This window comes from Euprymna scolopes, chromosome 38 (genome assembly GCF_053919585.1).
Source record: "Euprymna scolopes isolate OS-2025 chromosome 38, ASM5391958v1, whole genome shotgun sequence".
NCBI lineage: Eukaryota > Metazoa > Mollusca > Cephalopoda > Sepiida > Sepiolidae > Euprymna > Euprymna scolopes.
This window is the reverse complement of record NC_136519.1, coordinates 48,337,565-48,359,713: the sequence shown is the minus strand read 5'-3', so window position 1 is coordinate 48,359,713 and position 22,149 is coordinate 48,337,565. Positions and strand designations below refer to the sequence as shown.

The 22,149-nt window shown below is 34.5% G+C and overlaps 1 protein-coding gene and 1 non-coding gene across 2 annotated transcripts in view; both read right to left on the bottom strand.

Moving 5' to 3' along the window:
- LOC145263137 (diacylglycerol kinase zeta-like) overlaps window positions 1-22,149 on the bottom strand; it is a 1,403,365-nt gene that overhangs the window by 202,941 nt on the left and 1,178,275 nt on the right. Inside the window, exons 15-16 of the mRNA XM_080120103.1 lie at window positions 13,122-13,195; window positions 5,447-5,555 (exon numbers count right to left, since the gene is read on the bottom strand). Of these exons, the coding sequence (XP_079976229.1) occupies window positions 5,447-5,555; window positions 13,122-13,195 (183 nt within the window). The remainder of the gene's footprint in view (window positions 1-5,446; window positions 5,556-13,121; window positions 13,196-22,149) is intronic.
- Window positions 13,542-13,614, bottom strand: Trnac-aca (transfer RNA cysteine (anticodon ACA)). Its single transcript has one exon. It is a non-coding gene; the product is annotated as a tRNA-Cys (tRNA).

Sequence of the window (22,149 nt, the reverse complement as noted above, 5' to 3'; positions counted from 1 at the left end):
AAGCTCAGTCAAGCACTTGCCATGGAAATAACGATAAAGCAGAGACAAACTCGCAACATCTGTTCTGTGAGATAGAGGTTGCAGGGAAGAGAAAAGAACATCTCCTATGAGGCTATGAAGTCTATTTTGAACCCTATCAAGGCAAGACAAGTCCTTTCTAGCATCTCCTACCAAGACGTGGCAACAGTACTCCATCCTGTGATGTACCTGCCTCTTAGATAGATAGAGAATGGCATCAGCTGTGATATATATATATATATATATATATATATATATATATATATATATATATATATATATATATATTATGGCGGTAGAGTTTAGTTTCCTAGAAGTACATCCAATGAAACAACATGTGTCTACCAAAAAGTGATCAATACGTTTTCAAGGGTAATTCTTGGCCTGAAAACGTAATCTACCCAGTAATGGGTGATTACAGAAACATGTATGCACATATGTAGCCATCGATGTTTGCATAAATAAATTATATATATACATATATATATGTATGGAATATTTGCTGAACAAGTGGAAATCAAATCTCTTCTTCGTAAATAAAAAAAAAATCTCAAACATGTACTTTGTACACAATTCTCTCCTTTTAATCTGATCCTGCGAAAATTGTCTTGTTATAATGCATTGATGCAAAGTTGATCAAATAAGACAGATATATTGGAATACAAAAAAATCTGTAAAGAAAAATACAAAGACTTTTTGTCAATCTTCTTTAATGAGAAATGCATTAACAAATAAGTTTGCGGCCATACATATTAATGAACATGCACACAATATGATAGAAAATTGAGCGCCAGTTTAATCAATTTCAAAGCCAGTTAAGAAATCAAAAAAAGAAAAATCCAAAATTAGATTCTTTTTGCTCGATATATATATATATATATATATATATATATATATATATATATATATATATATATATATATATATATATAATGAATGAATGAATAACAAAAGTCTATATTCAAAAATGCATGATGTTGACCATCTTACAATTTATTCCTTTAATTCAGTGAACACCTACGATTCTTGACAGTATCTGTTTTGCAGCACAAAATAAATCACTTAATTGTTATATCAATCAGGGAACTTATTTTGTCCTTAACTCATCAGAAGGAATAGCAACAATCAATCCACCAATTAGAAATAACATCCGTTTGGACATGATTAAAAAATTCGAAAATTGTAAGAGAAGCTGCAAATACCATATAGTTTTCTTTCATTACGCCATTTTGAATTAAAGGAATAAATTGTAAGATGGTCACCATCATGAAATTTAGACTTTTGTTATTCATTCAGTATATGCTCTGTAATTACATTGAGCTTCTTAAATAAGGATTGGTATATATAAAAAGGAAATAAAAGTGAATAAAGAATATTTCCACAGAAATATATATATATATATATATATATATATATATATATATATATTAAATGAAAGATGAGGAATAAAGGTTATATATGACACTTGAACAATAAGGAAATGTTAAAGGGAAAATTAAGCACGGTTTTCCATAGTTGCATTTTGTATTATTCTGGCCCTTCTCTTCTTCTGATGAAAAGCATTTAGCTTCGAAATGCGTTGGCCTATAGAAACTTCTTTTCTTATTTTTTCTCTTAATCTTTCCTTATTGTTCTGCTGATATAATAAAGTTATAACTTATTCCTCATCTTTCATTTAATATTGTTGTTTGCTCCTCTTAATAGTTTTGCTTTGTTAAAGATTTATTCTTGCGCATGTGTAGGGCATACACATTATGTCGAACTATGCCTGCCAAATTCCAATTTTTCAATTTTTACTTCTTAGCAGCTAAAGACCAAATCGATTTTGTTGCACAGATCTGAATACCTCGTATATAAAATACCAATATATATATATATATATATATATATATATATATATATATATATATATATATATATATATATTTACTATAATAATTATTAAATACTTACAGACACTAGTGTTTAATCCTTTCAGGAATCATTAGTGCAGAGATTCGAACCCGGCAACAAAACCATCTCTGACTCCATTAGCAGGGAACAAATCCATTCAGCCACCGTTACCCGTGTGAAATATTGTTGAAATGTAAGCATTCATTTTTTAAAAATGTTTTTAACGTCTGTCAGAGTGATCTAATCATTATATGATGATCTGTGCATGCAAGCTAAATTGACCGACTTTATTTCAACAGTAATGTGCTCAACGATAAGAAACCAGTTTCTTAAGGGGCCGACATAATTATTTACCATAATAATTATTAAATACCTACAGACACTAGTGTTTCATCCTTTGGGGAATCATCATATATATATATATATATATATATATATATATATATATATATATAAATTTTTATTTTAAGATGGCAAACACACAATGTCAAATATTTGGAATTCCATTTTTTTTTACTTTAGCTTGTCATACATGATTCTTTCTAAGCAAAAAAAAAAATCTATTTTTACTGAGGAGTATGTGCATGAAATGATTCGATATTGACATAATAATTCGATTTTTTCGGATAATGATACAAATCTGTAAAAAATGTGCCGAAATTTTGTAAATGCTGAAAGAATTTGGCAAGATATATATATATATATATATATATATATATATATGTGTGTGTGTGTGTGTGTGTGTGTGTGTGTGTTTGTATGTATGTATGTGTGTGTTGGGGTAAGCCATGGTGAAGGCAACCTTTCTAGGAGAAGCAAATCTCTGATTTAAAAAACCATGAAGTGGGAGACCAGTACCCGCATTAAGCTGGTCTGCAGTTTAACCTGTTGCTGGCTATCTTGCTCTTGCTTGTTGCTGGATCTCAACATCTTGAACTGAGAGAGAGACTTAGCTGTCGTACAAAGCTAAGACTCTGTAACATCATCTGTGTATAGACACTCCCTCAGGCATTTGTCTATAAAAATCGTCCTGTGGCGATGGAAAAGTTGTGACGCGTGGAGGCTTGAAATGCTGGAAGCATGTAACAATTGATCTCAATGACCATCTTCAGTGTCATGCCTGCTTGAGCGTGTGAATTCACCAGTAGAACTAGAAAAAAAAGGCATTTTTGGGCTCATGTCTGGGGGAGTGGCACTCGTCTGACAAGACGTTGCAATCATCATATATATATATATATATATATATATATGCACCTACCCGGCATTGACCAGCATTCGTTTTACTTTGTATTTTTTGTGACAGGTGTGGAGGTGTGGAGGTGCTTTTTTATTTTACATTTATAAGTTCCATTAACACTTGCAACTAATCTTACTATCTTACTGGTCTATATATCTATCTATGTTCTCCTTTCCATTCTGTTTTGTTTGGTTAGAGTACTCTGAAAAATTCAATTGCAAATTGATATTCTTCTGAAGGTTGACGGTTCAATTCTTAGCATGACCGACCGAAAAGTACAATTGCGAATCACTTTCCAGTCATTGCTGACAGAACGAGAGCATGCTGTGAAGTAAATAAAAGGTTTCGTTTGAAATTCCGAGTTTGACAGAAACCTTCCCCCCGAGTTTGACAAGATACACCTGAAGAAGATAGGTGGTCTCATTGACCGAAAAGTTGGGAAAATTTAACTCAAAATGAGAACAGTTGTCCAAATAGTTAAAATAATATGAGAAAGAGAAAGAGTGTTTAAAATAGAGTATTCCAATATTTATTCTTTCTTTGTTATTAATGAACAGAAAAAGAAAGAGAAAAAGAGTGACAGGAACGAGAATAATATGTAATGTGGCTCTTACACGGGAACCCACACGTTGTCTGAGGCTTCGTTACAAAGGAACAAACAAAAAGGAGGAAAGAAATAAAAACAACTCTAACGTTTTTGTTTCAGTGCAAAGGAAATGCATTTACTCGTGGTTCTTCCAACAATAATGCATTTCTTTCTGTTTCGAAAGTCTTTTCACGTGCACATTGGTTTTACTGTTTTACAATGCTCTTCTATATAACATCTGCTTTTTAAAAGTTTCTTTCCCCACCATATCATGTCGGCCATAATCAGCGTTTTTCTCACTCTTGACTTCACACGTCCACCTTGCCCGACACACAACTTGCTTCTATTTTTGCTCGACTATGTGTTGTCCTTTTTTCTGCCTTTTTTCTTCCCCTTCCGATGATTTCACTTGCTTGATTTGCATAAGTGCTAAGACGGTTGCTGCTGTTAATATTTTTGCTAGTCATCTATCCTACGGCTGCTGTTGATTCTCTCACGCACATGCGATAAGCATTATGTTACAAATAGATGGTGGATAGAAGGGCCGTCCCCTTTTCATGTAAGTAAAAAAAAAGAGAATTAGTTAAATGAAAATGATATCAGATAAAACGAGAATCGAACCCTGTAGATACGTTTTAAAGAACAATAGGTTTTAAATGGAATGTACAGTTAAATTGCTAATTCTTTTAAAATATTTGGTAAATAAAATTTGGCTGGAAAATCTATTCACATTCTTAGAAAGAATGCATAATAAAAATATCGATTAGAGAATTAACAAGTAGGTTAAATTCCTTTGTAAAACAAAGAGAATGGGAAATTTTCTGGTCGTCAGAAATGTTTTCAAAACGTGCAAATCGCGCATGTTAGAAACATGTGAGTAACAATGCATGCTTAAACACGGAAGCATGTCATGCCATGTGTCTAATATGCACGTGTTGGTCATGTAATGATGTCATGGCTCTCAATATAATCAGTCAAAAAACTCAGTCGCAGACTCAGTCAGTCAAGGGAGAAGAGAGGAGTTAGACTGAGCTGATAGAACCTTGGAAGCGGAGGTTGTAGAAGAATCATGTACGACTTGTATTCCTTGACGCAAAGCCATTGACCGGTCGAAATGGAATAAACAAACAACTTCATCTTTTTGCATCTGCATCTTCGTTTTATGTTTTCAACAGAAAAGGTATTGTCCATTTATATTATAAGAACTTGTGAAAATCACCATCTCAAAAATAGGTAAGAAATATATGTATCAATGTTTATAGAAACACTTCCATTCACAGACCTGTCAAATGTAAATGCCAAACGCACTATCTCTCGGTCTATCTATCAATATATCATAAATCTCCTCTCATTGAATTACATGCTCGGCTCTCATGTATTAGCCTGTAGCCTACCTGTCGATCTCATTATATATAAGACCTGTCTCCATCTCTCAACAATATGAACACTCACAATGAATATATATATAATATCTAGCATCTCACAACATGATCACACACATGAACACACTAAGACTCTTACTAACATGAACAACAACAAATATATAACATCAGTCATCTTTTAATAAACCCAGTATGTAACACCTATAGCTAACACTGAGATGTCATTTTGCACATGGCTCAGATATTTGCATACAGTTGCCATATGCACGTCCGCGCTCTGTTACAGAGTACATTTTTTTTTTTAAAGTAGAAAAAGAGGAAGCGACTCACCAATGATGTATATGTGAATCCAATGACTTCGAGTGATCCATCATCATGCCTGGGGGTCTCAAATCCAATCACATTAGGGTGACCCCAAGGTGTAGTACCTCCAGCATATCTAACAAAAAAAAAAAAAAAAAAAAAAAAAAAAAAAAGCATTAAAACAATTACAAAAATCAATGCCAAAAATAGAATGGAAGAAAGTATTAGCAAGAAAGATATTTATTTTTATTTTTAATAGAATAATTATTGTAGTGAATGTCTGCTTTATAAGTAATTCTTAGTTTATTTATTGGTTAGACTAGTTGTACATACCCGGCGTTGTCAGGTAAAAAAAAAAAAAACATTGATGGGCAGAGGGTTTAGTCACATACTATTTAAGATACATGTAATATCCTAAGTTGTTATTATTTTCCTGAAAGTTGACAATATTTTGGATTTTTGAAAGCATAAAACAGTCATTTTAATCTATGAAATTCATTCTTCGATTCTTATAAAGTTGTGATTTCAAAAATAAAAAATATATCTATATGACTTGGGTGCATCAGCTTGAATCGAAACTGAAGCCAAAACTTATGAAGAATTCTTGGTAAAATTATTTATAACGAAAAAAAAAATAGATGAGTTGAGTGCCATCAGCTATAATCGAAACTGAAACCAAAACTTATGAAGGATTCTTGGTAAAATTATTTATTACAAGAAATGGAAGGTCATAACAATTAAACGATAGTCACTCGAAAAAATAAGATGCAAGTGTGACACACAAAATAAAACACACTATCGTATTAATATATATATATATATACCTATAAAGTTGAGTTTTTTTTCTCGCTCTGACATTGATATAAAAATCCTACTTTTTTATTTACAAAATTATTAAAACGAACTTCTTAATATACTCAGTTATAAATATGCGAGCGACTACATGAAGGATTACTAATTTGCATATCTCTTTGAAAAACAAGCCTTAACTATTTATTCATTTTGTATGGTTTCTTATTAGATGGTTGGTTTCATTTCACTATTATGCTGAATCCTCTCTATGCACAGTTTCTACATTCTGCATAGAATTTAACATAAAAACGTTCTAGCATACGGGGATATATATATATATATATATATATATATATGTATGTATATATATATATATATATATACACACGTGATTTTGTTGATGTGTGTGTGTGCGTGAAAAGTCTCTACCAAACTCCTCTCTGAATATTTGGTCTACAGAGTAGAAATTTGATATATAGGATAGTTAGACTTTCGATTTGGTTTTTAGCCAGCAAAAATGCAACAAAGGGGTCAAAATCGAAAAAAAAAAAAAAAAAAAGAGTCGATTTTGGTAGGAGTAGTCAATTAAACTTGTTTGCATGCACAAATCTACATTCATATATTAAACATCGTTATTTTTTAACTATTTATATGCACATATGCGTGGCTCTGGGGCTAAGGAATCCGGCTGGAGAGTTGTATGATTGTGTTTCAATTCTAGCCACTGGCAGCAAAGTCATTTTTTTTTTTTTTTTTTTAGAAATCGCTACTATACATTAGGTACAATATAATGATTAACAGAATAATCATAATAAATACAAAATCTACATAAATTAAAATATCACATTTAAGCTCATTTTACAACCGGGCAACGCCGGGCAGCTTGCTAATAATAATGATAAAGTCACATATAAGCGAGAAACACATGCATAGAAACATACGAAGTCACAAATGATTGGAAGATCTATCTACTAAAGACATTAATTGTACAAGAGATATAGAACCAAGAAACAACAAAACAATAATTTTGATAAACTCATTGTGAGATTTTCCTATTTATTCACTTGTGTCAATTTACATATGACATTTTTGCCGGTGCCATTTTTACCTAAATTCGTTCATCTATATATGTCTCTAAAAGTGAGAATGTGTGTGTTGTGAGGACGATTCTCAACTCAATTAATTTTTTTATCTAAAATCTTGAAATTTGGTACATAGGAATTCAGACAAGTGGAAAACTTTTCAATTGGTTTTTATATGGAAAAAAGGGCTGCTAAGCAGTTAAAATTGAAAAATTGGTACGTGGGGAGGGGGTCATTGGATTTTTATTTGTTTGATAACTGTTTATCGGTACACATGTTTATCGTAATTGACTTACTGTCTTTAGGTTTTAGTTTCGATCTCAGCTTGAGTATCGTTTTTTTTTTTTTTTTACTTACAAAAGTTGAACTGTTTAGAAAAAAAAACAATATTCGCATGCACATGTTCCTATTTACTATGCCTCCCCACGGGACAGAGTTAGACACCAGGGTCGTTTTTTAACGTGGAGAAAAGGAACAAAAATTAAAAATTATCTCAGTCGTGAAGGATTTCTCCTTCACTGACAGAGAACAAGAAATTGAAGTGCAGCATTCGAATGTACATGTTCCCATTTCTTCTCATTTTTTTTTTTTTTTTTTTTTTTTTTAGGAATTTTACGTTACATTAAATACCGGGCAACGTCGGATACACATGCTAGTATGATTTATAGATTTTAGTTTTACTCAGAGTTTAAAATCAATAAATATTTATAATTTTACCTGGAATTCTTTACAAATCTTTTCACTGGATTGATGTCTATTTTTGCTTGTGACAATTACTTTTAATATTCGCAGTTAAATAATTTTTATTTTCTCTACGTTAGGTATTTCTTTTATCTTCTCTTTCTGGATCATTTTCTATTATAAGAATGACTTTGGACTGAAGAGGCATTTCAAGTGCAACAGATATAGAATTAAAAGATTTTAGATTTAAAACAAAAATCCATAATGAAGGAATCCAACCTCCAACTTTCTTCAAGGGATATCTTGTCGGACTCGGGAATGTCTCTGACGAACTCGGGAATTTGGACGGAATTTCGAATGGAACCCTTTATTTACTTTACAAGGGGTAGCATGTTCTTGTTCCATCAGCCATGATCGGATAGAGGTCCTAAGTAATTCGCAATTTTACTTTTTGGTGGCCCATACTGAGGATTGAACCTTCAACCTTCAGGGCTTGATTATATTTTGCTTTCCTTTTTCTTTTCTCTTTTTCCTTCTTTTTTCCTTCTTTTTTTCCTTCTTTTTTTTCTCTTCAATTTAGTTTTTAAGAAATCATTTTTTCCCCAACTTATTTATCGTATACATTTTTGTTCATATCTCATAATGATCTCTTTCTGTAGGTTTATCTTATATTCCACGTTTCTCTATCTCACTTCCACGCTATTTACACTATCTTTACCTCTGTTTCTCTATATTCCCTCCATCATCTTATTTCCCCTAGGAATTCTAGCAGAGAAAAAAAAAAAAAAATTGTATAAGCCGAAAAATCCGATATTGGATTTTTCCGCAGATTCGTTTCCTGTAAATTAAACAAGAATTTATTCTAGTACTAAATTCTGCCAAACAAAGATGAAGAAGCAAAAACACAAAATAAAAGATACCAATTTCCTGACTAAAATTCCTGTTGAATGACAGCACATGAAAAAAATGAAAGATTCACAACAAATTAGATCATGCTATGAAAAAATAAAACAACAATAAAAACTGAAATATATTGCATGCTGTGGTATTATCTCTGCTCGGACTATTCGGCTTCCTCTGAAACGGGAATTTTACAGGGAATATCAAATTCTCAAGCAGTCTCTAGCTGCATGTACAGGCTGGAGCAATAAAACTGTCGCTCTAGAAGAGACAACATGATTCCATTTCTGTTTGATGAAAACCGGTTTTCTTCTTTTGTTGCTGACCATCTACTAGTTGACCAATTGTGTACAAATCTCAAGAGCAATAGGAGCCTTCTATCACTTCTGAAAGTGACGGAATGTTCAATGAGCAAGATCAGAGATGTACTGCTGTAGAACTCATGCTTTCTACAGATTCAAGTTATGACAACAGGACCATTGCCATCACCCTCAAAATGGAAATCCGGACAGTTCAATGCTTGAGGGCATGCTCAATGAAGTTTCTGGCCACAGATGGTCTTTGGTGTGGTTTGAAGTAAGGTCCGCATCATGCCACCTCACATCTTCGAAGTCAGCTTGATAGTCAACACCAAAGTGTACCTGGATGCGTTGAAGAGTGTGGTGATTCCCTGGTTCAATTAGGTGGCTGCTGGCAGATCCTGGAATTGGCAGTAGAAAGTGGCACGAGTGCACAAAAGTTGAAAGAGATTCAGGTTTGGCTTCAGAAGGAGTGCTATGACTTTGTACTCTTTTTTCACTGCCCTTCCCCCCTCCTACCTTAGCCTGAATCTGCTGGATTACTTCGTTTGATCATACATCGGGAACATCACCAACATGACCTTCCACAACACTAAATTCAGTCTAATCGCAGCCATCTGCCGAGTATTTGCCAAACTCCCGTTGCCGCATTTGGAAAAAGCATGCTCCTACTTCCAGACATGCATCGAGGCAGTGATTGAAGCTGAAGGCGGCTACATTGAATAGATGTCACCTCTAGTACCTAATCAAGTTACCTGAATTAATTTCTTCAATAAAAAGTTTTAAAATAATGATGTTTGTTGTTTTCTTAGGGCGACAAAGTTATTGTTCCACCCTATATATCCCTGTCTTAAGAGTGATGATGTCCAAGTGGTTAACAAGATAGACTGAAAACCTGAATGTTCCTAGGTCAAATCCAGTTTGTTCCACAAAAGCGTTTTTATCAAATCCAAACTTGATCTTGCATCTAACCTCTTAGAAAGGAGGTAAAAAAATATCCCAGTTATAGGAAGATGACCTAAAGCACCTTGCATTCTCAAATGGTCATGCATTTTATGCTGGTCAGGCTCTGCATCACTTAACTTTAATGATCCAGCTTTTACCGCCAATTTGAGCACACACATCCTTTACAATTCTATTCTGTTTACTGACAGATTCTTTACTTCATTCCACATCGGACAGAGCCATATCGAAGCTTTTTCAACTTTCTGTTGCCATTTTGTTATGTATTGTCTTCTAGGAGGTCTTCAGCTATTTTGAGGCACAAATGACCAAACAATCAGAGCTCTTACCTTCTTGCTTAGTATTCCTTGTTTATTTAACACGATTACTCAAGTTTACCACCCGGTCATGGCTGACGGAACAAAATAAAACAAAATTTTCAATTTGAAATTCTGCGCAGATTTGACAGAAAGATCTCATAGTTCGACAAGAGGCACCTGAAGAAGGTCGGAGGTGATATCGGCCGAAACGTTGTGCGAATAACAATCCATGCATCCAGCACGGCTGCAGCCAAGATTGAACTCACTACACGAGTTTGTGGTGTAATTCAAGTCTTATCGGCAGCTGAATACTTGATGCTTCGCGGAGGCTATCAAGGGTATTTTTTACTGTAATGCCATCACTAGATGGGTTGTCTACCATGGCTTCAGAGATGTGCATCTACCATCGAGAGAAGGATAGAGCATACCAGTTTCTTAACCTGGTATTTTACCTCGCAGTACATAAGCGCCTTACCTTCCCAAATGGTCACCCATCTGGTACTGGCCAGGCTCAGTGTGGCTTAACTTCTGTGATCTGGCGAGAACCGGTGTGTCAATGTGATTATGCCGTATATAAGATAAGAATAGTAATCCAAATAATCCAAATTATCAATCGTCATCTCAAATATTCAAAAACATAAGTTACAGACCATCCGACTCTTCTGAACATTTCTCTATTTATTACTATCGACTCTTTCTAAGAATTCCATGTCTATATCATTTTTTATCATTTACTGTTAATTAAAATAAAAAGTATTTGCCAGAGTGAACACTATTGGAACAAAAATTACTTTTTCTCCCATAAAACAATTGTCATTTTCAATTAAACACTATTAACACAAAAATTACGTCTTTTTTCTTCCTATGAAAACAATTGTAATTTTCAGGTAAATACTATAAAGACAAGATTGCTATATTACTATTATATATATATATATATAAATGTTTTCTTTAAATTTATTTTCCAAGTTTAACAAGATACACCTGAAGAAGGTCGGAGGTTACATCAACCGAAACGCTGTGAAAATCACACTCAAGGCTAGAACAGTAGTCCGATGAATCTAAATAATACCTATATATATCTATATATATATATATATATATATATATATATATATATATAATAGCCTTAGACGATACAGCCACTCTGATGAGTCGTAGACGACGAAACACGTGTCAGTGGATAATTATATTTTAAAAATAATATATATACCGCTCCCCATGTGGGGGTACCAAATTGATTAAAAAGGGAAAATTATTCCCAACTCGCATTTAGGTAAAATGCACTTTCGTAACTAATTGAATTCATTCAAAACATATCGCTAAAACAAAAACAAAAAACAACATCTATATAATAGCCTTTATATTCTGGAGGCTTACAATACAGGCGGTAGATGTAGTTCTTCAGCTACGGCAATATATCTAGGAAAGAGAAGCTCTGTTGAAAGGAATGTTATATAACAGAAAATGGTAACGAATAGAGAAGGTTTGCGAATACATGCCTCTGCAAGAACTTTACTAAGGAAGGATGATTCGATAATTGCTTACACGGTGGCTTCCGTCGATTCTGGCTTTTGTTGTCACAGAAGAAAAGGCTTTTGCCTGCAAGCTGCCTTCTGAGAGCTTCTGTCACAATTTGATGTCAACCAAAGTGAGGAAAGTGGAAAAGGAGGAATGGCTACCTTGGAACTGCCTTCTGTGGGATTTGTGTTTCGACACAAACATTCTCTGAGTTTGACAAGATACACCTGAAGAAGGTCGGAGGTTACATCGACCGAAACGTTGTGAAAATCACACTCAAGATGAGGACAGTAGCCCGATTAATCCAAATAATGCATGTCATTTTTATTATCAAGCAACTCTTATTCTCTTCAAATCATTATTTCTTGTTTTTACTTTTTACTAGCAGGGAGACCTGATATTACCCAGGATTGAATGAGAATCAACAAATGTTCCACTCTTTCAATACTTTTATTGTCATCGAAATTGATAAAATCACCCATTTTCCAATCAAATCGGTTGATCTCCTGTTCTAGTCGGAGGCCCACTGCTGTGCACCGAGAGGAAGCTTCATATGCCCCCCTGTAGTGACTAAGTCCAAAATACATTGCAATCTATACTGCACTATAGAAAACCTACTGCTGACTTAAAAAAAATTATTTTTATATATAATGGCTTGAATTAAAAGTTAAAATGCAAAAGTCAAGTATCATGGTTCAATTGTGCTTTAAACAGAAATTTTCATTTCGAACACGCCCCTGCCATATCAAAGAACCTGCTGTTGATTTTATATGCCAGGACATTTTTCTGGTGCAGTGATAAAACTTGTCAAATGCACTCGTGATGTTAGGCTGTATAAGGATGTTAACTTTAGTAAAAATCATACTGTTCACTCTTTAATCGGATTTTTTCGATTATCAATACATTTTGGAGGCCTTCTGATACCAAACCTATCTAAGAACACTCCAAAACAAAAAGTACATTTGTGTGAAATTAAAAACAAGATCGGACCAATCGTTTCGGAGTTCATAGGGAATAAACTAACACACACAAAGTGCCTTTTATATGTTAGTAGAGATTAATAAACTTAGGAAGTGAATATTTTTCAGCCAACTCCCCATCTCCGAGTTAAGATGCAAAAGGATATTTTCATGCAGAATTCAAACAAAAAGGAAGTGATACTCACTTTGGTATATTCAAAAATAAAAGACAATGTAATTTTAAATCTTTCATTTTCTGCGTTAAATCAACACCATCACACTGAAACGAAAAGACAGGAAAACAAGATTTAGATATAAAATGTAAAACTCAAGAAAACAAAAGAATGGTTTTATACTTGGCAAGGAAATAGGTATAAAAAGCCTGACAACAAGGCTCTATTTATATATATATACTAGCGGCTGTGCCGCGTCAGCATACACAACCCAGAATCAAACACAACATTAAGTACACTCAACATCGTCTTACCATCAATGCTTACCCTGTGAACTCGGAGTATGGAAAATTCCCATATGCACAAAACAAAATCACTGAAAAAACAAAAATAGCCTAACTAAGGGTAAGGATAATGAGTAAACGTTGGATAAAATGATGGTTAATATTATTACGAACTTGCCAGGATTTGAACCTGGAATCTTCTGATCTGTAGTCAGACGCGTTATCCATTGCACCACAAGTCCTGTCTGTATGCCGAAAGATATTACTGCGACTGCATACAGACAGTGCTAAATTCCATTGACATGGGCAGGTAACTTTTTTGACAATTGCACAAAACAACCCAAAAAATCCTTATTTCGAGCTTTTTGTGTGACTCTGCGTTGTTCGTTACGAACCATATATAAATAAGGACTATCGAGAGAAACACACTTTTCAGGGAAAAAAAATTATTTTTCAATCTGTTCGAAAGTTTTATTGGTATATATACACACACACACATAAATAAACATTTATAATTTTATTAATAGTATAGATACTAGAAGATGCACCTGGCATTGCCCCCAAAAACGGAAAGAAACCGAGACGTGCATGCCAGTATTGTTTTTTTTTTTCTAAACAGTTTACTTCTTGTAAATAAAAAAAAGATACACGAGCTGAAATTGAAACCGTAACCTAAAGACAGTGAGCCAAGTACTGTAACTATTAGACCAGTGTGACACGATTTTTAAAAGGTGTTTTCCAACTACTTACTCTTAACATAAGTAATCTGTAATATGAAATATTCACGCATGCGTATTCGTAAAACAGTTACCAAACATAAAAATCCAATGACTCCTACGTACCAATTTTTCAATTTTGACCTGCTAGCAGCCCTTTTTTGTTCAGACGAAAACAGATTAAAGGTTTTCCACGTGTCTGAATATCCTATATACCAAATTTATGTCTGTAGATACAAAATTCATTGAGTATATAGGCTGAGAAATGTCCTCACACACATACACATTCTCATATATATATATATATATATATATATATATAATTATTTCCGCAGCCAAACAACGTCGCAGCTCACAAGAGCCATGACAACCAACAAACTTGAAGTCCAAGACTCGAGTTTCACCCTCATTTGGGCTTATCAGTTAGACATATCCGAACTCGGGATTTGAAACCTGAGCCTCTTGCATTAAACTTCCGGTTTGTTGGCAGTCATGGCTCTTGTGAGCTGCGACATTGTTTGGCTGTTAAATAATTATTTAATCTCTCACATTCTGAAAATTTTATATATATATATATATATATATATATATATATATATATATATATATATATATATATAGCATTCTCTTTTAGATTATTGGAACATTAATTCCCCATTAACATTAAATGTTTTATACATGTTTTAACCCTAATTTCTACGGTGACATAAATAATAAACTTCACTGATATTAATATGATACATTAAGCTCAAAGTTTTAATTGCCTATATTTGTTACCTCCTATAATATATTAACAATCGACCCATTATATAAAATTTAACTTTAATAAAATGAATAACAACAAATTTTATAAACAAGCCATGCATGCGTAGCCCCCCTCTGGTGCTGCATGTGAGATGACACCACAAAAAATAGTGAAGAAATGATGAATATGAGAAGTGTGAAGGGCCAAAGTTGCTTTCACATTTTCGCCAAGTTTCAGAAAAACTAATGGATGGGGAAAAAGTTATAGGGTAAAAAGTGTAATTTTTTGCAATTTTAAGGGCATTTGTGACCCCTTTTGAGCTCCTGGGAACGCCGAATCCCAGTGAAATGGACAAACAATGCAGTTTCACACCTTAAGATATGTATATTTGAATTCAGCACCATGGAAAACCACTATATCGACATACATATCAAGTTTTTGAGTAATATGAAAAGAGAACTAAAAAAAGGCACGTTTTTTAGCTCTAAAAGTCCCAGAGGGATGCGAACAAGAATTTTTCCAGGGTCACCCATAGTGAATTAATATTAAGAATAACGGCCTCCACATTTTGACCAAGTTTCAGGAAAATCTAATAGATGGATCGAACACTATGGGGCAAAACATGTCATTCTTGGCCATTTTGAGGCCTTTTTAACCTCTTTTGAGCCCCTGGAGATGCAACGGAAATTTTTGCAAAAAAAAAAAAAGAAAATGTTTTTCCTATGCATATCTATTCAATGAAATACAATTTGTGGCAAAATTTCAGGAACAACTAATGGACGGTTATATGGCAATCGTCCGGACTAATGAACGCACGGACGGGCGCCGCTGAAAACATAGGTCCCTCTCAGAAAAATCGGGGGACTAATAAGATATAATAAAAAATGTAGTGGTATTCGACTTTTTTATAATTTCAATTCTTTTATTCGCACTGAGGACTTATATAAAACCTTTATAGAGTAGATAAAATTTGTTGTGTCTATACTAAATTTAGAATCTCAGGCTTCTCATTAAATTTAAATTGATATTAAAATTAAGTCCTTATATTTAGCTTAACTTTTAAGTCAAATACAATTTTTGAAGATCAAACTGTTCAAAAAAAGGCAAAATTTGCGAAATTTGGCTTTAAAAACGCAATTTTGGCAACCCTGAACAAGATTATGAGAGTGGCCTCTTTTTTGATGTAGCGTCGTCTTCAAATATGTCATTGTTATTATACTGTGAGAAAATAACTCAGAGTAATTTCGATGTGCAGTTGTTCTTCACCAAAAAAAAAACAAAAACAAAAAAAAAACAGCGAAACGTTATGTAAAAAAAAAAAGAACATTTGAAAGAAACAAGGCAAAAAGAAGAACATTGTCTGCCAAGAGGTGCTGGACTGAAGGAGTAAATTAAAAAGTGTCTCTTATAATGTGATTTTATTATCTATACTGAACTGTGTAGCACAGTATAAGTTTCTGAGTATTTATCTCCTTTGGGTCATTTCTGTATTTAAAATACAATGTTTACAATGTTACAGTGTTCGACTGAGCTTCAATCTATGGTCCCCCCTCGCCAAACTTTCACAAGAAGCACTCGTCTAGCTGTAAACACTATCAATAATTCCCCCCACTCTTTATCTGTGCCTAAACCTAAACGTAGATTCCATGAACAAAGCTTCTTTCTTAGAACTGCACGCCTGTGGAATTGTCTTCCGTTTTCCTGCTTTCCGGCTGACTACAGTATGGTTGTCTTCAAGTCTAACGTAAATAAGTTCTTGATGAGCCGTTCCATATAAGTTATCAAATTTACCAAATTTTCATTACTAATGATTACTATATTGTCCAATTTCTACTGTACACTCTTTAACCCTTATCCTTGAGTGGCCTCTTGGCCTTGATAATGTGGTGATGCCTATGTAAAAAAAAAACAAAAAAAAACAATGGACCTTATTTCATGGAAAATTTAATAAACTCATATTTGCTGCATGTCATTGGTTTTCTTGTCCAAAAATATTTTTTGTGCTATCCAGAAAAATATCAGCTTTATAAAAACACTAGCAGGGGTGCCCGGCGTTGCTCGGGTGTTTGGAGGTGTATGCTATGCAAAAAAAGCAAAAAAACAAAAAAAGGGTTAATTTTTTAAAACTTTGACCCCTATTATGACCCCTTAAAATTTAGAGTTCCGGGCTCAAATCACTTTATTAAGTTAGATCCAGGTTCAAGGAACCTATATCTAAACTTTCAAGTGTCTAGACCCAAAATTGTCGGAGGAGTTTGGTAGAGTTCTTAAAGGTCAAATCGTTGAAATTTGACCCCTTAACAGCCAAATTTCTGGCTGACACCCGTCACATCGATTTTCCCAAATCTCAGTACCCGGTATTTCAAATTTCGAGTCTATAGACTAAAAATTGACAGAGTTATTGCGTAGGGAAATGTACACAGACAGACAGACACACAGACAGACAGACACGTTCACTTTTATAGATATATAGATTGTTGATTAAATATATTTCTCATTCCATGAAATTTCCATAGGTCCCACTATTGAATCATCCATATGAATGAAAATGTATAAAGAAAAAAGAAAATCTCTATTGAGTTTTCTTGCATTCCCTAGGAAAAATCTACCTCATTCACTATGAAAGAAAAACATTTTCAGATAATATAATTTGACCCAGAAATATGTGAGAGGATATCGGTCAAAGGGTTTGAGACAATAGACAATGGGAAATATCAAACATTCCAGGAGGAAATAATGTTTATATAAATCGTCACAAACAGAAAGCGGGCAGTCGGTCAGTGAGAGAACAAACTGACACATTTCTTCACCACCAACATCTACACCAACCTCACGTGCGTTCAGAGATGTCAAAACAGGAGTCATAACTTTAAATCCCAAGCTATTTTTCGGTGTGAAATAAAAAAAAATTAAAAAAAAAACAATATATTATTTTATAGATCAGCTGTGCTGGATAAAATGTGAGAAAAATGGGCCTGGGGAGAAGAAGGATAAACAATGATCTGGCTAGAGTTTGGAAATCAATTTCTTAAAGCTATCCAACACATGTCAATATGTACAACGAATGCTAAACCGAAGATGACAATGATGATGATTATAAGGAAGGATGAAGAAAAAGGAGGATTTAAAGCTAAAATGAAACGAAATGGTGGTGTTAAGCTCTATGAAAGCGGCCATGCAAAATCATAAATTCCCGAATGGTAACAAAGTTTATCAGGTATGTATACAGGATGTGATGATGTATAGAAGTGAAATCTGGCCATTAAGGATTAAGGATAGGAGTTGCATGGCGAGAAATAATATGGGAATGATGTGATAAATGTGTAATATGAGTCTTAAAGATAAGCTTAGTTCTGGTGACTTCTGAGAAAGATTACATCTGGACAGTATAGGAAGATATATGGTGAACAGGAAACATCGATGGTATGGTCACATTGAAAGGACGGATAAGGTTCCTTCTGTTGATAGATGTAGAACAGTCAAGGTAGCAGGTTTAGTTCACAGGGGAGAATTGATACAAATGGACCCGAGGGATAAATAAAGATTTGACCATAGATAAGTTAGTTTGAAAGTCCGTTTTTTAAAGCCGGCCAACGTATGCCATCATGTACAATGGATATTAGAGCGGCGGCGGCGGCGGCGATGATGATGATGATGATGCTGATGATGATTGTGGGGGAGACGAAGAAGAATTCCGAAGCTAAAATGATAAATGATTGCATTAAAACCCATGAAATATGACAAACAAAACCGTAAATTCCCGAATGGTACGGAAGGTTAGAAATTGGTGAATCATGGAGAAATCAGCCATGTTTTACGATATCGCCAACTCAACAAAGGGGTAATAATTAAATAGCGAATTCTCTTTTGTTTGTTTTATTCTTCGATAATTCTCTGCAAGGAAAGACATGTAGATTGCGCAGAACACTTCTAGTCGGCATTTTGTCAAAGAAAAGTGACAGGAAATATAAAACGAAAACTATAAACAGAAAGTTGTTTGCTCAAATGAAAGCACGTGTTGCGCTGTAAAACGGATACAAAAAAAATATCTGCTGATCCTAATTCTTTCAACTTTCAATGGAACTGACTCAATTTATGTGTTTGAGAGTATACAGCTAAACAGCAGATGCACGCTATCTCCCTCTGAATTACTCAACTGGGAAATTTTGAAAGAAAGCTGCTAGCAACCTTGGAAGGGATTATTCCAGCAGCACTTCTTAGTTTTAATTTTTGTTTCTCTAATTAAAACGTTGCCAAAAAAAGAGAGAAAAAAAAAAAGATTGCGCTTCTGTATGAAAAGGACCTATATCGACCTGCATGTTTCATATTACATTTTACTGAACGAACCGGAAATGGTAGAAGCAGTTTACGATTTGAAAGCCGTAGGGGGAAGGGAAAGAAAAATACGTGAAAAGGTAAATAGCACTGGGTTAGGTTTAGTATTAAAAACAATTTAGCCATTCAAAAAAATCAAGTTGAAAAAAAAAAAACTTACTAAAAATAATATAAATGAAATAAAGTTGATTCATTTGTTTGAAGAAAATTTTGAAAGCCATTCGTAACATAGAGAGGAAGCTTAATTGATCCTACTTTTCTTCAGTCAAGGAAAAAAATTAAAAACTTATTTGATTTAATGTCTGTACCAACCATTTCCGGTCTCTTCTGTAAATCGGAACCAGAACGATGTGGGCCGACAGGAGTCCTCTTCTATGGAAGTATCAAAATGACATGTGTTTAAGCTAAGTACCCGACTATAGCCGAGGGCGAGTCAAAGGCTCCATTTTCAGTAGCTGCTACACAGAGAGGTAGGAGAGGGCGCCATTTCATTCCATTCCAAAGGTTACTCCACTTGCCCTTGATTTCCTCCTTGTAATACCGATTGTTTAGTAAATGGGCATTATATAAAGCACTGCCGGGAGATGCCAAGTAATCTGAACGATTATTATTACGATTTTTTTTTATGTTTAGAAAATATGTATCAAGATAGAAGTTATTTTTAGGATAAAAATATTATTGGAGAAATGAGTTAGAAATGTTAACGTAAGAATGTTAAAAGACACAAGAATGTTAGAATATGAACACTGGATATGATTTTAGTGATGGTATCACGTGATCTTAATGTTACGTGAGTTAATGGCGTAATGGGATAGATTTTGAGAGACGTGCAGTTTAATTTAAAGTTTGAAGAAAGACTGGAAAAGTTGGGCAAGTTCACACGAAAGATATCGTCTCCGCGTTTTGGAAGTTGGGAGAAACACGATTTTAGCCTAATGTAGAAAATTACAACGTCTTGCAGCTTCGATGGAAAGTCAAGAATAAAGTTATATGAAATATACAACCTATTATTGTTTGTTTTTTTTAGGAAAGGTAACTGTTTTACCTTCCTAATAAAATATATTTAAAGAACACAACACAAAAGAATAAATTTACCGAATTTTCATTACTAAAGATTACTATATTGTCCAATTTCTACTGTACACTCTTTAACCCTTATCCTTGAGTGGCCTCTTGGCCTTGATAATGTGGTGATGCCTGTGTAAAAAAAAAAAAAAAGAATAAACTTCTCTTTAACAATAACAACTTGAAATATTTATTAGTAACAGGAACTGGCAGATCGGACTGCGAAAAAGGAAGAAGAAACAAAGTTCTTTTTGAGGTCCTCGTCGGTCAGTCAGTACTGTGTCGTCCCCAGCTAATAGTAGTTGTCTCTAGTGGAGGCCATCGATGTTATAGCAGGATGTCCAGTGGACAGGGGACGAGAGAAGAGGTGTTGCTTGGCTGAAAGTCCGGTTCTGACTGACTGACGTTCCCTCGGGACTTTGTAGGGAGCAGATGAATCAATGCGCCCTGTAAGCTGATAGGTCAGCCTGTGGCTGAAGAACTCAGAGGGGAGCATTGATTCACCAGAGAAAATAGTTCTCTGTAACTGCTAGTTTCCTTCAGAGGAAGATGAACTTGAATAATAAGAGACGAAGACACAACGGAGAGAGGTATGTTATTTGCCTGTGCATTACACAAACTGATGTTAATGAAGTGCTTTATTATATATGAAAAACACACACATACATACATACAACACCCAAGTGTACCTGGATGTGCTGAAGAGTGTGGTGATCAACTGGTGCAATCAGGTGGCTGAAGGCAGATCTCGGGTGTGGCAGCAGGACTCGGTGCCTGCCCACAAGTCCAAAGATACCCAGGTGTGGTTTCAGAAAGAGTGCTACGACTTTGTACCCTTCTCTCACTGCCTCCACCTCCTCCCTCGACCTGAACCCGCTGGACTACTTCATTTGGTCACATCAAGAACAGCACCAACATGACCTCCCACTACACCAAAGCCAGTCTAATCACCGTCATCTGTCGAGTATTTGCCAAACTCCTGTTGGTGCTTGTAGAAAAGGCATGCTCCTAGTTCTGGACCCATATCGAGGTGGTGATTGAGGCTGAAGGAGGCTACATTGAATAGATGTCAGCTCTACTACATAATGAAGTTACTTGAATTGATTTCAATAAATGTTTTAAAATAAAGCTCGAGTGTAGTTTACTTTAGGGCGACAAATTCATTGTTCCACCCTATATACCACCCGACCATACAACATTATTTTATAAGTCTTTCATATGACTCGACCGAGACTTGAACCTTGGTCTCCTGTTTCATTAGCGAACATACTTACTATTATATCTTGTGTTTAGCATTGACATTTTTTAAAAAATGAATTTCTATTTACTTGCCTTCAACTATGGCAAAGTTTTTTTTTTTTTAATTTTTTTTTTTAGGTGGGGAATATCCAGCTCCCCACAAAAGAGGTATTCCAGATTGAACAAAAATAAAAATTGTCCCGATCAGCTCAGTTGCTTGGCAAAAAGGTGGGGGACGGGAGGTGCGGGAGGGTAATCCGCCCCGGACGGCACATGTGAGGGGGCGGAATTTTGAGGGGGTGAAAATAGAAAAAAATAAAAATAATGAAAAGCTAACAAAAAAGAAACTTAAATTTTATACTGAAATGAGTTTTTAAGGTCGTAATATGATTTTTTTGTTTTATGTGTGTCATACTGTTTTTAAACGGATATATTTTTAGGAGTTTCTGAAATTTTGATGGTTAACGGATTATTAATGGCCAGCAGGGGTGGGGCAAATCTGACAATCACCCCTAGGCGACAAAATAGTTGTGTATGCCACTGCAGTCAGAACAGAGCTCTCCTCCTCTGACAGATAATAAACAGATACTACAATTTGATCCCAATCTGAAGGCTAATCTTCATGTCATGTTTGGGGGAAAAATATTTACACATATGCATTAATCGCATGTAATCTT